This window comes from Empidonax traillii, unplaced genomic scaffold, assembly GCF_003031625.1.
Source record: "Empidonax traillii isolate 1590-97213 ecotype Southwest subspecies unplaced genomic scaffold, ASM303162v1 scaffold1:size7828297, whole genome shotgun sequence".
Lineage (NCBI taxonomy): Eukaryota > Metazoa > Chordata > Aves > Passeriformes > Tyrannidae > Empidonax > Empidonax traillii.
Window position 1 is genome coordinate 1,519,430 of NW_020955194.1, and position 19,505 is coordinate 1,538,934.

General features: G+C 43.7%; 1 protein-coding gene and 1 long non-coding RNA gene across 17 annotated transcripts in view; one reads left to right on the forward strand and one right to left on the reverse strand.

Annotated features, from left to right (window-relative positions):
- Positions 1-658, reverse strand: part of KDM6A (lysine demethylase 6A) — a 148,397-nt gene extending 147,739 nt beyond the window's left edge. For 10 of the 16 annotated variants that reach the window (XR_003570914.1, XR_003570881.1, XR_003570885.1 and 7 more), the window contains exons 1-2: positions 321-657; positions 26-89 (exon numbers count right to left, since the gene is read on the reverse strand). Coding sequence is in view for 8 of the 16 variants with exons in the window: in XM_027880448.1 (XP_027736249.1) it covers positions 26-89; positions 321-478 (222 nt within the window). In the remaining 8 variants the exon portion in view is untranslated. Of the gene's footprint in view, positions 1-25; positions 90-320 lie in introns of all 16 variants that reach the window. The other 6 variants (XM_027881139.1, XM_027880839.1, XM_027880925.1 and 3 more) reach the window with 2 other exon arrangements.
- A 5,764-nt stretch (positions 659-6,422) lies between these two features.
- LOC114056281 lies at positions 6,423-14,540 on the forward strand. Its single transcript, XR_003570973.1, has 2 exons — positions 6,423-6,506; positions 12,859-14,540. It is a non-coding gene; the product is annotated as an uncharacterized LOC114056281 (long non-coding RNA).
- The last annotated feature ends 4,965 nt before the right edge of the window (positions 14,541-19,505 follow it).

The following is a 19,505-nucleotide window of genomic DNA, read 5'->3' on the forward strand; positions in this document are numbered from 1 at the left end:
GCTCCACATCCACCCTCGCGCTTACCTTTAACAGCAAGGCCTTCGTTCTGGCGCCATCTTCATGAAGCCTCAGAAATCCGAAGAGCCGGCTGCGAGGAGGGGAGCGGGGCGGGAGGGAGGGGAGAGAGAGAGAGTGAGAGAGAGAGAGAGGCACCGGCGTTAGCGGAGAGTCGGCGCGGCGGGCGGGCGAGGGCAGAGCGCGGGGCCCGGGAGCGGCAACATGGGGAGCCGCGGGCAGGGGAGCGGGGGGGACACACGGGGAGGGGGCGCGGGCCGAGCCGGGACACGGAGGCGGCCGGGGCGGAGTGGGGAGCGGGTACCTGTCAAGGCCGGAGAGGGCTTCTCTCTCCTGGGCTGTCAAGCTGGCGAAGTCCTCCTCGCTCTGGCCGCTCGCTTTCCCCGCCGCCATTTTCTTTTCCTCATCCCCGAAAGGAGCAGCAGAGGCGGCGGCGGCGAGCGACACTCCGCACGATTTCATGGAAACGCAGCGTAATTAACTCGCGGATCGCACCCCCCCCTCCCTGCGCGCCCCCAACACCCCCCAGCGCCGGGCGGGGCGGGGTGCCCGACACACACACACACCACAACTTTTATTACAACAACAACAGCCGGCAGGGAGGGGGAGGGAGGGAGGGAGGGGAGGGGAGAGGGAGGGAGGGAGGCGGGGGGAAGCCCCGCTGCTCGGAGGAGGAGGGAGGGAGGGAGGGAGGGGAGGGGGGAGGGAGCCCCAGCGCTGGAGAGTCGGGGGAGGAGGAGGAGGCGGCGGCTGCGGATGGCGGCGGAGCGGTGTTTACATCGCCGCTCAGCCCCTCGGCGGCGGGCAGGGGAGAGGTAGCTGGGGTGTCGGGGAGCACGGGAAAGGGGGGACGGCCCTGCCCGCGCGGCCCGGGGCGTGTTTTGCCGCCCGGACAAACTTCGGCGGCGCCGCTGCCCAAAGTTGTTGCGATTGTGTCACCCCGCGGACCCCGCGCGCGCCGCCGCCGCCAGTCCCCCCCCCCTCCCCCTTCACGGCGCCGCCCCGCCCCCCCAGCGCGCGCCGCACCCCCCGGCCAATCAGCGCTGCCGCCGCTCTCCACGTGACCTTTGTTGACTTACGTCAGTCACAGCGCTCTGCCGCCGCTGCGCTCTGCGGGGCGGTTGGCGCGCGCCGCCCGCCCCCTCCCAATCCCCCCCTCGACGGCCTCACCCAATTGGCCGGCGGCTAAGGGAGGGGGCGGGGTTTCACGGATCCACGGTCTCCGATAGGTCGGGTGCGCAGTCGGTCAGACGAGCTTTGCGATTAGCGGGCGCCAGCAGGTTGGGGTGCGCCTTTAAAAGCGGGCGGCGGGGACCGTGGGGGAGGTGTCGGCAGTGGCGGGCGGCGGGGTGGGAGGGGGAGGAGGAGGGGCTGGGGTGTAGTTGCGTAACGGGGGCTCCGGGCTGGGGGAGTGGACGCCGCTGAAGGAAAGGGCCATGCTCCAGCGGCGGGGCGGGGGCCAGCCGCGCGTCGCGCTCTGCCCCACCCTGCCTTGGGCGCGGCGCGCTTGGCACAAGAAGCTAATAACGTCTTCGGGGAGCACGGACGGTGCTGACCAGCGTGGCTCCGAGGCGGCGGCGGTGGCGGTCGGGCGGCGCGTTAACGCCGGGGCTCTGGGGGGGTTCCTCTTTCCCCCTGCCGTTCCCCCCGGTTGGTTCGGCCCGTCCCGCCCCCCTCCCCGGGCCCGTGACAGGTGGAGCGGCCCCCGACGCACTCACGCACGCGCGTGCGGCCCCTCCGGCGGCCGTCACGTGGCGCCCGCGCGCGCCCCGCGCGGGTCTCGCGGCGTGAGGGGTCTCGCGATGCCTCGGCGGGCCCGGGGCGTGAGGGCGGGGACGGACCCGGACTGGGAGCGGCGGGGAAGGTGCGAGGGAGGGAGGGAGGGGAGGAGAGGAGGAAAACCCGGGAATTCGGGCTTCTGGGGACGCCTCGCTCGTGAGTAAAGCTCTGGGCTTCTTGGCGCGCCGGAGGGAAAGGGGCTTACTTGGCTTTGCTGCCTTCCTTCTCCTCCTTCACAGAGCTCGACGCACCCCCCAGCCCGCCTTGTGGCTGGAGCGTTACCCGGGCGTCACGGGATGGCCTGGGTTAGAAGGGACCTTAAAGTTCATCCAGTTCCAACCTCCTGCAATGGGCCCCCTTCCACCAGACCAGGGTGCTCCGTCCAGCCTGGCCCTGAACACCTCCAGGGATGGGGCAGCCACAACTTCTCTGGGCAGCCTGTGCCAGTGCATCACCACCATCTATGGGTTCCTTGGGTCCTCGACCTTTCCTAGCTCACCTGAGAAGCCGAGGGATCAGTTTTCTCTTTACAGTGCCACACAGCCAGGAGGCTTTATGTCGGGGTTTTTTTGGTTCTTTTTTTTTTTTTTTAAAGTGAAGTGTTTGTAAATCGTTTGATCTTGGCTCTCCTATGGTGCATATGAACAGGTGAGTCTGGTGTGGGGGCACAGCTCATCCCCCTTTTGCTGGAAATGGATCAGAATCCTTCTGTAACAACTCTGCTTTGATTCTCCAGTGTCAGGCCGAAGCCCCATGTCTGGGCAGGCTTTTCCCATTGGATTTTCTTATTCTGTGATTGCCAGGCGCTCTATACCAAAGGTGCCTTTGGGAATTAGGTGAAGAAGGTCAATGGCCATACTATGCAAGGGATGTTCAGTCACAATGCTGCTCACTGGGTCTCCTTTAGTTGCCACCCTCAGATCATGCTGAAGCACATTTCTGCCTCTGTAGGTGCGAAGTTAGCACTTAAATACCAGTGATGTTCTCCAGGTGGCTCCTTGAAATTTTCTCTGGTCCCGATGGTGCAGAGACACTGGTGGGATGGAGACCTGGGCAAGACAGAGTCTTGAATAATGCAAGCAAAAGCTCAAATTAAGATGTCCTTGTTCCTCTTAAAACCAAACACTTGTCTTGTTCCTCTTAAAACCAAACACTTGTCATGTAGCTCTGCTTTCTGATGGAAGTGCAGAGATAAACTCACATGCACCTGAAGTCAGAAGTTCTCTAGAACTGTCAGTGCCACTGTTAACCCCCCACATCCTCCCAGAATTGAATTTCCAAATTCCTTTTTTTGCTTTATTTGATCTACTGCTTGGATGACTTGGGAGGTGCCACAAAGGCCTGGGTATTGTTTCAGCTCTTCAAGATACATCCAAGGCTCAGAGTCTTTAATCATAACAACGAGAAAAGCTTGAGCATGCACACTTGAAGGTGCCTGCAAACAGTCACATGGCAATTTTGGAGTTGGCACTGATACCTGATGGCTTGTATGACAGGAGAGAGACTGTTTCAGACAAGTGTGATACCTCCAGTGCTGGGATATGCCCTGGGTTTAAATTAGATACTGGAAAGGAATTCTTTATTGTGAGCATGGTGAGGCACTGGCACAGGCTGCCTAAAGAAGATGTGGATTTCCCATCCCTACAAATGTTCAAGGCCAGGTTGGATGGAGCTCTGAGCACTGGTCTAAGTGGAAGGTGTCCCTGCCTATGGCATGGGGAGTTGGAATTGGATGATCTTTAAGGTGCCTTCCAACCCAAACCATTCTGTGATTCTCTGAAGTATTAGCTAACTCATTAGGTTTTAGTTTAGTGTAAATTTGGAAGTTACCTGTGAGTCTCCAGAACCACTTTGTTATCTTCTGTGTGAAGCTGTGGACTGATCAAAGTCTGTGACTGAACACCACTCTTTGGATCCCCCTTTCCTGTGTGTTTCCACTCCCATTAATTGTTCATGCAGTTTCTCTGTGTACCCCTGTACGTTGTTGAGCGTTGCCTTGTCATGCTGCAAGAGCTGCCCAATCTCTTGTTGCTGGTTCGTGCCAGAGAGACCTCAGTGTTCCAGGAAGGGGTTTGGCACTCTGGGAATCTCTGCAGCTTGGAATTGAGATTTGAAGTTAATGTGCCACTTTTTGAAAGTAATGTTAGAAACAGCTGAAGTTGTGTTTTAGATTTCTCCTTGTAAATGAATACGCGTCACCTGATGCCTTGCTGAGCTGAAAACAACTCCTGAAGCCGCTGCCAGAAGAACCTGATTTTGGAAGGAAGACTCTGGTCCAACAGTGGGATTCAAGCTGTCATCTCACTGATGCCCAAGGTAGCTGTGGGATCTCAAGCATTTGGGTTCACTGGCAAATAGGACGAGCCTGAGCACATATAGGGACACAATCCCAGGAATAGAACTTTGTGTAGCATGGAATAGGGAAAGGATTACCTGCTTCAGGTCTGCTTTTCTTTTTGCTCCCACATCAGTATTAACATTTCACTGCCATCAACTCCAGAAATCCGATGTGTAGTTTACCACTGTCACCAAGGCAGGTACCACCAACCTGCTTTCTCAAAACCACATGTTTTCCTGGAGAAATTGGCTTTATTTTCTCTGTCTCTGCTTTAACAAAGGGCAGAGGTTCAGTGCAACATTTCTGTGGTCATGCCAAGTGTATTGAAAAGCCAGACTTGCTTCATGAGGGTTTTCTGGCTTGAGAGGATGACTCAGTTTCTCTTACTGTCTGACCTCTCCATCTGGTGCATTCTCAGGTGCTTTATTTCCAAGAATAAGGATTTAGAGAACCTATTGATTATTTATTAACATATTTAGTGTAACTTCAAAGTCAGATAGCAAATTTGAAGCAGATCAGTCCCTGCTGGGTACAGTTGAAATCTTATGGCATTCTATAGTCTGAGACTTACTAGGTAGTCACCTACAGCAAGATTGGTCATTTTTCCCCTTAGAAAACCTAAGGTGCATGAAGTTGGGCATTTCAGTTCCAACTGGGCTTTCATTCCTGCTTTTTGAAGTTCCTGGCAGCTGCAAGCCATGAGCTGCTGAGGAAGTGAGGGCAGTGGTCATCCCCCTCGCACATCTCTGCTGACACTGCTGTTCAAACAAGATTCTGAGGTGTGCAGCCAACATCAAGCTCATAATGGCTCAGAGGACCTCAGACTATGAGGCAGATGCTTTTGCAGTAGCCCAGGAGAAATGAGACAGGACAACAGTCTTGGGGGTGTGTGACAAGGTGCACAAACTGAAAAACAGCAAAGGCAGGCAAACCAGGAGAGCCCACAGGGTGCCATTTTGTGTCTTAGAAAACGTAAATCTAATGCTTGCATTTTTGCTATCTTGCCAAATTTTAGTCAGGCTGCCCCAAATATATGAGTATCAGACATTTAAAGGAAAGCAGCTTAAAGTACAACCTGACAATAGGTCAGTCAGGGAGAAACCAGCCCCTTCATTTAACCGCCCACTTTTATTAACACATGGTTTGTTTCTGTATCTGTTATTCTGACTGCTCTATTCTTCATTTACTTCAAGGTAAAAGCAGAAAATCTTGAATTACTAAACTTTTGTTCTTGAACTTGGGAACAAAACAGCCCACAGTACTTCATTTTTGTATTTTAGTAGTAGCTCCTATATTGTCCAGGAGTTCACAATAAAATGATCTGCAAATCACATTTTCTTTGTATTGCCCTCATTAAAGTTCTGATGATTCATCTGTGTTATATTTTGACAGTGTTTTGTGGTCAAGAAAGTGGGGAAAACTGATATAAAACCCAAGGGGTTTGTTTTGGCTTGATTTATTTTTTTCCCCCAAAATGCACTAAAAGGAAAATTCTGTTGCTGACAATAAAGAAAATCAGTGCATTTGTAGAAGAGTTTTTATTGAAAATAGAAAATATTGGGGAAAAAAGTCATTCTGATACTGTTTATCCTTTTTGATGAAAAAATTGCTCTTCAGTCTCAGAAATACTTTACTAACTTTGAGTAGTGAGGGGAGTAAAAGTGAACTGATCTAGGGAATGGGTTACTATAAAGAAAAAAGGATATTTATCTTTCATAAAGCATTAAAAAACTAGCTTTTAATACTACTAAAAAACACTACTAAATGCTTTAGTTATAGACCTTAATTAGTATTGTCTTGCTTGAATCGTGCAGTCATTTTTGTGTATTGCCCTCTATTCCCCTTGGTAAACGTGACTTTAAAACCTGGATTGTCTCTGGAAGGCTTAATACTGGAATTCATCTGGAATTTCAGTGGTAATTCATGGTCATGAGAAGTGCCTGCAGTTACCAGGTAAGCACCAGTTGTCCATCACTGTGCAGCAACATGGAAAACCTTGAATCATATGTACATGTATATAATCTTGCTTACATGATCCTACCTGTATTTTAAACTGGTCAGTTTTCTGCATGTCAGCATGAGCCCACTGACCTGTTTGCTGAAGTTTGACCAACAGAAGGAGCTTTTAGAAAAGCTACCACTCTCATATTTTTTTCCCTCTATAGATCTGTAATACGGACAGTTTCTGCAGAGCTGGAGAAATAAATAATGCAAAAATTATACTTGTCCAGGAAATGGTTCCTTTATGCTGCTTCTGTCAGTAGATTTTTAATTATATTTTCAGTCCTACCTGTCCCCTGGCAGCTCTGACTGCATCCTTGGGTGCATATTCCAAACGTGGGAATGTTTTTATTTTGGGAATAGTCTTGGAAGGTAAGTAGGTGTCTGCCCTTCCTCTAGGAACTGGATGTGGTAGCTCATGACCTGCCACCTTTCAAAGAAGTCACTGTTTGACAGAAGAGGATCACAAACAAGGATCTCTACTCTTACAAAACTACAGAGAAAGTGGGATTTTTTGGGTTCATCACTATGCAGGAACTTAATGTGTCTGTTGAGAAGCTGAAAATAAAATGTTATGTTTGTATTAACTTCAGATCGACAATTGTAACTTTATAGAACTTGACCAGTGCTGTCAAGGAGGGGAAAAAAAAAAAGCCCCAGCTTTGTGTTTCTATTGTGGTCTTTTATGCACTGACTTAAAATGCTGGGCTGATACCTTTGTAGCCAACTGGTTTTCTGGCTTGCAGGTAAAAACAAGTAAATCACGTTTGTAAACCAGCTCTGAGCAAAGGATTTCTGTGTAAGCACTTGAAAATAGCCATTTGTGGTGCTCAGTGAACTAGGTGAGCGGATATCTTGTTAACTTCTGTAAATCCTGGGACAGAATGCAATATTATTCAAAGCACATTATTATCTGATATTTTTGTTTTTCTCCTAGAGCGGAGGGTGTCACGTGCTCTCACTGGATTTAATTTAGTGGTGTCATAAAAAAATCTTTTCAAGAAAGGATCTGAGAATTATTTATTTTAAAAGCCTCATCCATTGTATATGTTGCTTTTTGTTAACACTCTTGTGGGTGTCTAAATGGATAAAACCTTCACTAACCAATCTGAAAACCTATTTTGGTAGTTGTCTCTCTCTCTCTTGTCCATTTCCTACAACATCTGCCTGAGCAGCCACTTTGAAAATCGGGTACTTTGCACAAGTAATGGTTGGTATTAAATCTTGTAATTGTGCACAGATGAGACTTCAAAGGTGCAAATAGCAGAAGTGACCTTGGGACATTGGGTTTGTCAGGGTTAAGGCAGTGGCTCAAGAAGTTCCATCTTATTAAACACAGACGAGGACAGTTCTCCATCATCCTCTAAACACAGCTCAGGATTCCCTCAGAGATATGGGTGAGTGAGGGGCATTTCCAATAAAATAAAACATGATGCTTGAATTTTTCACTTTTTTAATGTAAATTACTATTATCAAGAGATAGATTATGTTTAGAACTTCTCTAGTGTTTGAGCTCCACTGTCAGTAAGAGCTCAATCACAGAGCTGAGCACACCAGGATGGTGTGAAGAAGACAAGTGGTTTCTACCATCAGCTTGACGGTGATAAAACCAAAAACCATCCCTGCCTTTCCCCTTGCTTTCTCCACCCACCAGCTGCACTTCACTTGGGAACCTGTGAAACAGGAAATCCACAGGGATGGTTGAATTTCCCACCTTAAAATTTCTCAAGGTGTAGTTTGGTTTCTGTTTGAATGTTTGTAGTTGTGTATTTATATAAATAGAGTCAGTACTACTCAAGTTAGTTCGTGAGCTCGTCTCTAGTGGTGTTTTGGTTTGGTTTTTTGGCTGTAATAAGCCCTGTGGTGGTTTACACTTGTGAGGAAAGTTAAAACACGGTGTTTCTCTCCTTGGATATATAATCCCAAACTGAAAGCCAAGTGAGAGGAAGGAAATTGCCATTGGTCTCAATGGGACAAAATGCTCTTGTGAGAAGGAGCAGCAAAGGGAAGCTTTACTGAGAATGGGCAATGTTTTCCAAAGCCCTGATTTGCTTAAATTGGTGCTTTTCTGCCAGTACTGAATACACAAAATTTCACTGAGTTGTGGATTTAAGTCTTCCGACAACGAAATGCTTGTCCAGTGGCTTCTTAATATCAGTGAGAAGAAAGTCCCTCTAATATTCCTTCCTCTCAGTCGAAAAAGTCCACATCCCCTGTTGAATTCACAGGCTTACATATAGGGATCCACGTTACTGGAGGTCTAGAAACCATGAAAGTAACGATGCAATTGGCTTGATTTTCAAAACATCAAAAGTTTTGACAGTACTTGGACACATTTTTTCATTCCAAGGGTAGTTATACAAAAATGTGTGGTGCATAATCTTAAGAAATTTACACTGGTCCTGCTCAGGTTGTAGTTGTTCCCTGTACAAAAAGGAGGACAAATGAGTTATTTTAAAATTTAAATACTGTTGTCAATTATGTCATTGGTTCTTTTTTTAATTAAGTGCTTAGTTTTGTTTTTATTTCATATCCCTTCAGTGCAGGCACATTTCTAATGCATCATCCCACCGTGCCAAGAAGCCAAACCTGCAGGTTCTGGAATACCTTCTGAAGAGACTTTCTGCTTAGTAAAGGTCAAGTTCCATTTTTAATGGATTAGTTCAGATAATCTTGCAAAGTTTGAATGTTTATTGGAATTTTACTCAGGAAATCAGACAAGACTCAGGTTGTCTTGCAAATTCAGCGTTGTTCCTGGTTTCTGTTACATCATCCCATGTTAATGGAGGCATCCTGCACTGTCTCTCTGAAAACATGACTGAATGCAATGTGTATCCTTGGTTAAGAACAAGTCTTACATAGCTACTGTTAAGCCTCTCTTATGAATCAACTGGGTTTTTTTCAAATCTATTTAGGGTTATTAGTTTTGCAATGTAAGTGCTTTCTGTCAGTGGTCTGCAAAGAAAGCATGGGACACTGAAGCAGGAGGATTGCAGTTTCTGTCTCCCAGGTGGAGGGGTTTGGTTTCAAACCCCTGCCATGGGTGGGTGGGTTGGCAGCATGAAAGAAAGGGAGAATCCATCAGGAGCTGGTGGTGCCCAGCAATAGAACGAGGGGCAGTGGGAACAAACTGATGCCCAGAAGTTCCACCTGAACGTCGGGAAGAACTTTCCTGTGCAGTGACTGAGCACTGAACAGACTGCCCAGAAAGGGTGTGGGATGGGTCTCACTGAGGATATTCTGGAGCCATCTGGACACAGTCCTGTGCCGTGTGCTCTGGGATGGCCCTGCCTGAGCAGGGAGGTGGGACCAGGTGACCCTCTGTGGTCCCTTCCAGCCTGACCCATCCTGTGATTGAGTGAACAAGGTGGTGAGGAGAGAAAAGAGCCAAGGCTTTCCACGAGGTGGATTTGGCCACTGGTTGTACAGAGGCCTTTTCTGTAGCCAGTTCTTGACCAGTCCAGTACTCCAGCTCTTCCTTCTGTGGCTGTCGTAGTTTTCCACTGGTTGTGTAGAACACGAATGTTCTGTTAAACTGACAAAGTGTCTGGCAAAAAGCAGAAACAGTCACGTGGGGTTTGGGTGTTTTCCCCAGTCTTAGCCAAACAAATGACCGTGTCAGCACTTTGTCAAAAATTACACAGCTGGGTGACCAAAATGACGGCGCCTCAGAACGGGGTCCCGTGATGTGAATTTGGGAAAAGCAACCCCTGCCTCTAGCAGTCCCTTTCCAGCCACTGTTACCAACCCTCTGCCATCCCTCAGCAACACTGATTTAACTGTTTCAGTGCCATGCTGGAAAATGAGGCGAAGTCATTGAGATGACCTCAGCTAAAAACAAAGACCACCAGCTCCCCTCCCTCCCCCCTGCCAAAAAAAAAACCAACAGAAAACACAAAAGCAAACTGGAAAAAAAACACCACAAACCAAACATCACCAAAAAAACTCCCAAACAAACAAATTCCCCCACAACAAATAAAACCCCACAGACTTCCAGAGGGGAGCTGAAACCTCCAGACAACTTTTATCGTCATTATTCCCATGCCATAGTGTGTGGCACACTGAAAAATATTTAGGGATAACATCATTTTGAGATGAAATTAAATGCCAGAACGGGTGGTACAGCGATTGTATTATTGAGAAGCATATGGAATTCAGTTAAAACTTGTCTTGTTATAAATCTTGCATCATTGCTGGCAGCTGCTGTGAGGAATCCTGAGATTCTTTTTTGAGGATGTCCAACCCATTCCTAGCGGTGCCTCAGGAGCTGGTGCACTACTGCCCAGCACAGTAAGATGATTGAATCTTGTGAGGTTGATTGCAGATTGCTATCACAGTAATAAAAAGCAAGTTAAAAATTGCAAAAGCCTGGTACCTGCAAAAGCTCATGAGCCACAGAAATGACCTCCTTCTAACTCCTTACTACCTCTGGGTAATTGTTCATTTGGTTGCCTGTTAGTCAGATTTAAGTTGGAAGAGTTGGACAAATTGCTGCTGGTCTTTATCACGGTCTCTCTTTTTGTGCTGTTCCTGCACTGATGGAGCAGCTGTTGCTGGGAATCAAAACCCTGATCCAAACACAAGGAGGAATAACTCATTTTTCCATATAATACTTGCTGGCTTACTATTTACACAAGGAAATGTGCGCATTTCTTTCCTACTGGTCTAAAAGGAGCAAGTTCTGGACAGCTGGGAAGGCTAAAAAGGAAACAGCATCTACCAAATGATAAAATTTGTAGATTATACAGGAAAATAATCAACACTCTTTCATTCTAAAGAAAACTTTTAACAGGTTTTTTCATCTGATTACTGCTCATACACTTTTTTTTTCTTTTTTTTTCTTTTTTTTTTTTTTTTTTACTGTGTTTTACAAATCATGTAATTATTTGCAGAACCTTTTAGGAAAGAACTTGTGTCTTGTATATTAATTTTTAAGTTTAGAAGTATTAAGATTATCTTCTTGAGCTAACTATTTCCTCTTAAACTCAGCTTTGAAATGTTTCCATTATGAAATCATAGGAATCATAGATGTCAATTCAGGAAAGTATTTAAAGTAACGATGAATAAACAATAAAGACCATGAAGGTTAAAGGTTAGAAATTGAACTTTTAACTACTATCTCCTTTCTCTGCAGCCTTAATATGTGCCCTGTGATTCCTGTTGTACATTAACATTCAGAGAGTTTTTCCCCATGAACATGTAATTGTTTGTATTAGAAGCTTAACTGGTGTACTCGAAATTAGAATCACGCCTGTGGGTATTTAAAATGGAAGAATAATACCAGCTAATGACTTCAGTGTAACTAGTAAAATTACATCAGGGAGAGCATTTCAGATTCTGCAGATTGGCCAAATTTATATTGATGAGGAACACATAAGATTTAGCTCAGTAAAATTTAATGAAACCAGGCATATACTGAGGAAATGGAAGTGTACAGGCTTATTTGTTGCAATGTGTGGAAACTGGTTAACTTTTTATTTCAGAGATAAATGAAGTTCTGCTTTGTGGAAATTTCTGATTATTTCTAACACGTTGTTACTTCTTTTGATGTAAACAGTTACATGGTCTTGCAGATAGGTTTCTTTAGTAAATTAAATTTATTGAACGTGTTTCTTCACGGCAAAGATATTTCTTCACCGAGCCCACAGCACCATACTCCTGTGCAGAAACAACTGAGCTGGTTTGAAATACAGGAGGAAATCAGGAGAGTTTCTGTTCAGAGTTCCAAATGTTTTCTAGTAAAACGCTCCATCACTTTTCTGGCTGTTTCAATTTTGTAGCCTCTTTTTCTGCTCAAAGATACACCTCCTCTGAAAAACACACAGCTCGTTACCTTGGGCCGTGTCAGTGCTCAGGTCCCAGCAAAATCCATTTGCATCCATCGTCTGGTTTGCCCTGTGAGCTACGGTGTGTGACAGGTTCTGATTCCTCCAAGAAGTGCAACTGCTTCTCACTTTTATCCTCAGATTTTGGTGTAACTGCATCCTCCAACTTCAGCAAAGTTTTGCTTGATCTAAACCATCGGGTTCTATAAATAACTTCTTGCTGTGAAAGGTGCAGGAGGCAGCATTTTGGATCTTGGTGTTAATTGCAAAGAACCGAGAGGTTCAAGATGAAAATAGGATCCATATTGTGGACTTCCTAGTGAAGATACAGAGTCTGAAAATATTAGAATGGAATAAGTTAATTGGTTTGTTTGTTTATCAGTAGAATTAGTTGGACAACTTATAGTAAAGTGCTGGATACTTTAAAAGCGTTACAAGAAAGGGAGATGCGAATTCAAATACACCCATGCTTTAATGAACCAGTCAAAACTTTCAGGCAATCAGTGGATGAACAAGTGCTGAAATAGAAGGAGATAAATCTCATTTTTCAGGTTGGACAGTTTGTTCAGAGACTGAATCAAATTAAGAGCATGTGTGTGATGTCCTACTAGCACAGAAACACTGTAGTGAATGAACAAAAAGGTAGGCCTAATAATGTTATCCGTAGAACATCTGAGAGGAAGCAGGACAGAACAATGTGTCTTAACCAAACAGCTCACAAAGCAGCCCTCTGATGTATCAAAGCTAATTAGGACAGGGTCCAACAATTACAAAAGATATTTAATCATGAAGAGATACACAGCAATGTTTTGTCTTATCTCTTAAGCAGATCATTTAAAGGCTTCCTGTCGTATTTCCTCATGACTTCTTTTCGGGAAAATCTATTACTTTTTCCTCAGGAGGAGACTGAGACCTACGAGAGCACTTCATTTGGCCCCCTCCCAGCCACCCTGTATCCTGTGATCCAGCCAGGGAATAACAACCACCTGCACGGATAGTTCCCACAACAGCAGTGTGCTCTGAGCGTCTCCTTCCCTAATCATCCTCATCACGCGACACAACGCGCGTTCAAAATTTGGATCCAAAATCTGTGGCACATGTACAGACAAACTCCTGGATGTACCGGGGGAGTCATCCCAGCACAAAGTCAGCTTTTGCCATAGCAGCAAGCTTGGGTGCTGCTGGCGTGGCATAGCCTCAAATTCCTGAGGAAAAGACAGGCATTACCTGCAACAGTTAGTGCAGGGAGAAGCAGGGCAGGTGGCGGACGAGAAGTTTCTCAAAGTCTTTCTCTCAGCACCACCATTTGCTTTCCTGTGATTTTGCATATGATAGTTTTGGGCACAATCCTTGAACAAAACAAGAACAACTCTTTTTTCCATTTAAAGAAACTCTGGATAGAATAGTCCTCCAGCAGGTTGTTGGGGCAGACTTTCATTCCTGTGCGTATGAGAAGCGTGTGGGAATAGAGGTAACCAGCCAGCCTGTATCCCAGACTGATGCCTGAAAGTTCCATTGTTTATTTTTTCACATCAATAACAATATTGTAAAAATAACTTTTCAGCTGAACCTATTTACACGCTCTCAGATGGCTCTTGTTCTTTTTGTCCTTTCTTGGCCGTCCTCCACAGCCTTGTAATGGAAATCACTGCACCGTCCTCTGCTCAGCCTTTGGATTTCTAACTCTTTTAAGGGGAGGTGTGTGTGCTCCACAAGTGTGTTTTTCCAGGATTCTTCCTGGTCACACTGTAAAATTGATGCAAAGCACGTCCTACCATTTTTCTAAGCAGAGGGAGAAATTGTGTCATCCCCCACAACAGGCACTTCATTGCCACTTGACCTGTCTCCAGTCCACTGCTCAGTCCTATCCATAGGTAACCCATCGTTTTAATGGAAAGTGTTTTGATTTAGAAGAAGGCAGATAATGTCTGTGTTTTTCTTGTGGGTTTTTGCCCTCACTTTATTTCAATTTGTACGTCAATAACGAAGCAACTGAATATAATGTATAAAAATCCATTTGTTTTCTGAAATTAAGTGAACTTCATCCAAGCTCAAAATCCTGACAGTCACTTCTAACATTTGGAAGATTTTGCAAATGCACTCTGAAAAAAATATTTTGACATCTAGGCTGTCAGATAATCTGTCAGCAACGGTTATATCATTCAGGGAGAGAACTCTTAGTTTCCAGAGTAATTTATTGGGAAAATAATGTATTTACTGCAGTGAAATATCCTGCTGGATGCTAGAAAAGCTACTTAGCATTTGTGCAGGCAGAGTAGTTGGCTTCAGAACGTGGGTTGTTCTCTTGTGACAAAAACACAGGAAAAGAAATTCTTGCCAGAAACCATCAGTGAAGAGCAAGTACCTGCAAATGGCAGGATGGCCCCAGACATGCAGGAAGCGTTAGGAACTCCATGCAGAGGGATGAAATGCCTGGAGAAAAGGGGAGGAGGGCTTAGGGTCACCCTTCTTACAGAATAGGCTCATGGGGCACAGTGGATCATACACCAAATGCTTTACTTGGAATGATCTTTAAAAGCCAGGGGAGTTCTCAGCACTGCAGTGCTGTGCCCAGAAAAAACCAAAATCCTCCAATTCTGCTTCAGTTTTCTCCGTCCATTTATTTATCCATTACAAATCAGTCCTGTTTCTGTAGGAAAATGTCAGAGCATTCTGTGTAGTGCTGGTGATGACCATCCCCAAAGCCCAGGTATTGTCTGCTTGTGCTGTTGGATTCTGACAGTCTGAGGCTACATCGTGTTTCATCTGGCATAATTTGTGTCACATCCTGATTTACACGTAAAATTTAAGTTATAACTGTGAGTTCTTGTAAAGGAAATATGTGATTTTTTTTCATGCATTTTAATGTGTAATTAACAAACAGTAAATTTGTTACCCTGCTGATTGCTTTTGTTGGCAACGACGGCAACAGAAGCCGTGATTTTGCAGGAACAAGCAAGACCAGGTCATGGGGGAAGACTGGCAACTTTAAAGATTATTCAGCACCTAAAGGAAGGGATTTGCAACATGGGCATTCTCAGCTTTCAAATTCTTCTTTACTTTGTCCCTGTGTAATTAGCCAACCACGTCTCATTGGCACTTACCTTTCCTTGGTGGTTAATGCCACTCTCAGGGCTCTGTCAAGCTGCTTCTTCCAGAGGCTTTTTTCCTGTGCTCCCCCTGATGCAGGAGATGTTTTCCCTTTTCAGACAGACAAAGCCATTAGATCCAGCTGATGAATTTTACTCTGAGTTTCCTGTGTTCTAAGTCACTTTTAGAAATTGCAAAACAAAATGTGTAAGACGCCGTCTTAGATTGTTAGACCTTACCTCATCTACATCAACCTTTTATTCTGTTGCCATTTTTAGTGGAAAGACAACCTAACAAATTATTGTGGGAGATTCTGTGTTTTATCATTTTCATTTACCTTCAGTGAAACTAAGAAATTACAAACTCTTACCGTATTTATCTTTATCATCCTTATTTGTCCTTTTTTTTTCCTGACTCAAATCAGGAGAGGGGGAAAGAAAAGGATTGGGGTAAGAGGAGGAAAGAGTAAAAGAAGAACAAAACAAAGGAGAAAAAAAAAGTTTTGATACTTATTCTTGGAAATTTTTAACTTGAGAAAACCTCCTATTTAAAGGATTTACAGTTATTTAATACAGAATAAGAGTAGTCTTGTCTTTATAAAAAATTCTCTACCATTTCCACTGTAAATTAGCATAGCTCCACCCAGGTCAATTGAGGACAAGTTGCACAAACTTTAGCCGCTGTATTAGCCCACATTTAATATGTTTTAAAATACTTCATCCGAGTTGACAAGATGCACATATGGTTTCTGAGTTGTGGATTGAAGGGCTGTAGCTTTTACCCTTCCTCTCTGTCTCCTCACTGTCATATTTCACTCACAATCTTACTGCATCAGAATTGGATTATCAGCCTTTTTTTTGGCCATAAAGCATCCAGCATATTATTGTTTTGCATAAATTATGTGAAATTTAATCCAAAATCAACTAAAAAATTAGTATTTTGCAAAATCACAGCAAATTTTGAAACTAAGCAGCCCAAAGCTTTTGGGAATGTATTGTGGATGTTGTCGTGATTTATGTGCTGTCAGTTATTTTTGTATATGTTGAAAAAACGTGACAAGTTTCTATCTCACATTTCATAAATCAGGGTTTTCTGTATACAAAGCACGTGTCAGAAATCAGTATCTAAACAACATGCCAGTTGGCTTCTCCATGTGGCAGCTTGTAAACAAAAATATTTGGGGATGTGCATTTGTGACATGACATGTAATGCGACGTATAAACACCAGTTATTGGGAAATATCCTGTTCCTCTGCATTGCTTATAAAATGATAAATTGTGCTTGCACTGCTGCATTACAGTTCAGCAGGTGGAACTTTCCAAATTCAGGTGGCTCTGTTGGTTTTTTTCCAAATAGTTGTACAGAGAAGTTAAATACTTCATTAGTGACCTATTTAACGATGGTGGTATTGGATCAAGGGTTGGACTCGATGATCTCAGAGGTCCTTTCCAACCTGGCTGATTCTATCTGTGCATCAGAGGGCTGTGTCAAAACTGATGTGGTGTTTTGTGCATTTAAGTTATTTGGATTTTTTTCCACCCCATATTAATTGTGTTCTGGTCAGAAACAAGTTCTGGTTGTACTGAAATCAGTGAAGGATTTTCCACCAACTTCCATGGGATGAGGAACCAGCTGCCAGAGGACAGGGGAATTACCAGGGCAAGCCGTGCCAGCTGTTCACACAGTGCAGGTTCCAAGATGTGAATCAGCATCCACGAGGCTTTAAACTCGATGTGATGAGAACACAAAATACAACAGTGCTAAAGTGTTTCATTCCGTGACAGCCAAAACAAACAGGACGAGTCATGTGGAGAAGATGCAAAGACACATTAGTACATCTTCCCAGTATAGATGCTGTCAGAGAAGGGTAAAGTAAATCATGTTTAAAGGCTGAGCAGGATTTAGGGGAACTAGAATGAGCTAAAGGTAGTTGTTATCTGACTGGATGCTGTTTAAAGGAACATTTGCAGCACAGAGAGTTTCAAGCAGGGCTGAGCATCATCAACAGGCCTAGTATTAATACATCACAAAGTTCAGGACATGAAAGTAATTTAAAACCCCCAAGAATTTTTATTACTAGTCAATGATGCAGATTCTTTTATCATTTTATTCATTTTTTTGTTTTTTGTCAAGCTGGCAAATAAACATTCACAGGATCCTCTATAAAATTATTTCTTTTAGTTCTTTTGCTGCTACATCTAGTAAAATAGTCTGGCATTACTGTTCATGTGTCTTGTTATTTTTTGTGCCACATCCATTTTTGCAAAATCAGACACCAAATAAAGAAAAAAAAAAAACAATAATGAACTGTGCAATAGGTAAGTAGCTTCCTAGCGGTGTGACCGGGGGGAAAAATGCTGGGTTTATTCCCATAAATCAAAGTAATTATGCAAATACATGAACTTTATAACTTTAATTTGTTCTCATAGGTTTCAAAATTTCACTGTTACTTTCAGCCAAACATAAATTAATAATGGTTCTAAATGCCTGTAGATTATTTAATTAAAACAAAGTAAATTCATTTTTCTTTCTCAGCTAAGTGACACAAAACAGACTTTGCAGGGAGAAGGCCATGCTCAGGATTCTGATATCCCTGAAACTTCTTTATCTCAAGAATTTTAATAAAGTCTTTATTGTTTTCTTCCTTTTGTATTAACACACTCTGTGGTGTTTTCTCTTTACAGTAAATGTCCATAATCCCAAATTATGTTTCTGTCCAAGGTTTGTGGGGGGTTTTTTTTGGCAATTTAAATGTTCTTTTGCTGTTTTTTTAAGTCTGACTGTTTTCCTGCAGACTTTCTGTGGACTTCTGTAGTTCAGACTCATTTGTTTAATTGATAAATAGCTTTGCATAGAATTTTGTACTCCCAGCCATGTACCCTTTGCTAGTTTTGTAATTATTTCAAAAGAAGGAAACTGATAAGTCATTTAGGAAAAAAAGGAAGGAAGCTGATTAGTATCAATTAACATAAATTCTGACATGCAGACTCCAGAGAGGAATGAAATAGTGCAAAAGCAGTCTGAAAACAACAAATTGTGGTACTCCTGGCCAACTTCTGTGATCACGTTTGAAATACTGATTTCGGTTTCATCTTGTTCGGAGAAAAATAACTAGGGAAGTTACAAAAGAACAGAGAACTGGCAGGGAGATTAAAAGTTATGATTTAAACAGCAAGATGTTAAAAAAAAAAAACAAAACAAACAACCCAAACATGAAATTGTTACTGATTATCTTAATTAGCAGTCTCTTGAGGAATGGGGTGGAGTTACTAAGCTCCCTAAGGTTTGGATCCCAAGGTTTGATACTATGTGTTTACAGTTTCAGAGACTAAAATTATCAGGGAAAAAAAAATAAAAAAGGAATATTGACAGTGTTTATTGTGCTTCCTGGTTATCCCGTTCCCAAATTTGCCACATGCTTTTGTGCACTTCTAAAACAGGCTTAAATATTCAGGATTGATATACAATTGAAGTAGATAAGCTGAGGGAGCCCTACAGCATCTGGTAGGGAACTAAAGTGCAACCCATTAAGTAAAATGAAAGAAAATAGATGAAATTTAAAAATACAAGATTCAGGCTAATTATCAGTAAACATTTAGTTACTGTTGTATACATAGCATAAATCATTCATTTGAACATTTAAACTAGGAAAAGACATGGAAAAATCGGTGATTAATTTTGTATTGGCTGGATGTATTAGGATGACTAATAGAATAGGGTTTTAATATCTAAAGTCTGTACTGCATCCATCTGAAACTGCATATACAGGCATGCAAGGGATACAGGAATTTGACCCTATAATTGGTAAAATCCAATGACTTCAATTTGGCAAGACAGCACCAAAGCACTCTATGCTGCACGAGAATGAAGACTATAAATAAGTAATATATTTATTTTTAAATAAATGGGAACAAGTAAATTTTCCCATATCCCTAAATGCTCATAAATCATTGTGATTTACTATGTCAGTCTCATTTTTCAGTTCTGCCATCTATTTCAGTTCTCTTTAAAGAGGGTACATATGGAGAGATTGACTACAAGATTTTCAGTCTCTGGAAATCCAAATCTGCCAGGAAAAAAAAATGTCTTGAGGCCAAGATTATCCTTTTATCTACGGGAAGAAGTGGCAGCACTTTTTAATTAGGTGTTGTCCCAACCAGAACTGCATTTTCTGTTACCTCAGGGTCTCAGGGATATAGCCCTGCCTTTGTATAAAGATGTGTGTTGAGGATTTACTGGAAGGAAAGCAAATAACAGGGCTCAGGGGTAACATCTGATGTGGTTTTGGTGCTGCAGGGATGAGCAGCTCAGCTGGAGGTGTTGTTAGAATTGCCCAAGCATCGCGTCAGCCCAGTCATGGGTCAGTGTTCCTGCTGACCAGAGGGCTGGGAGTGAACAGGGCCAGAGTATGCCCAGGTGGCCAAGAAGGCCAATGGCACCTGGCCTGGATCAGGAA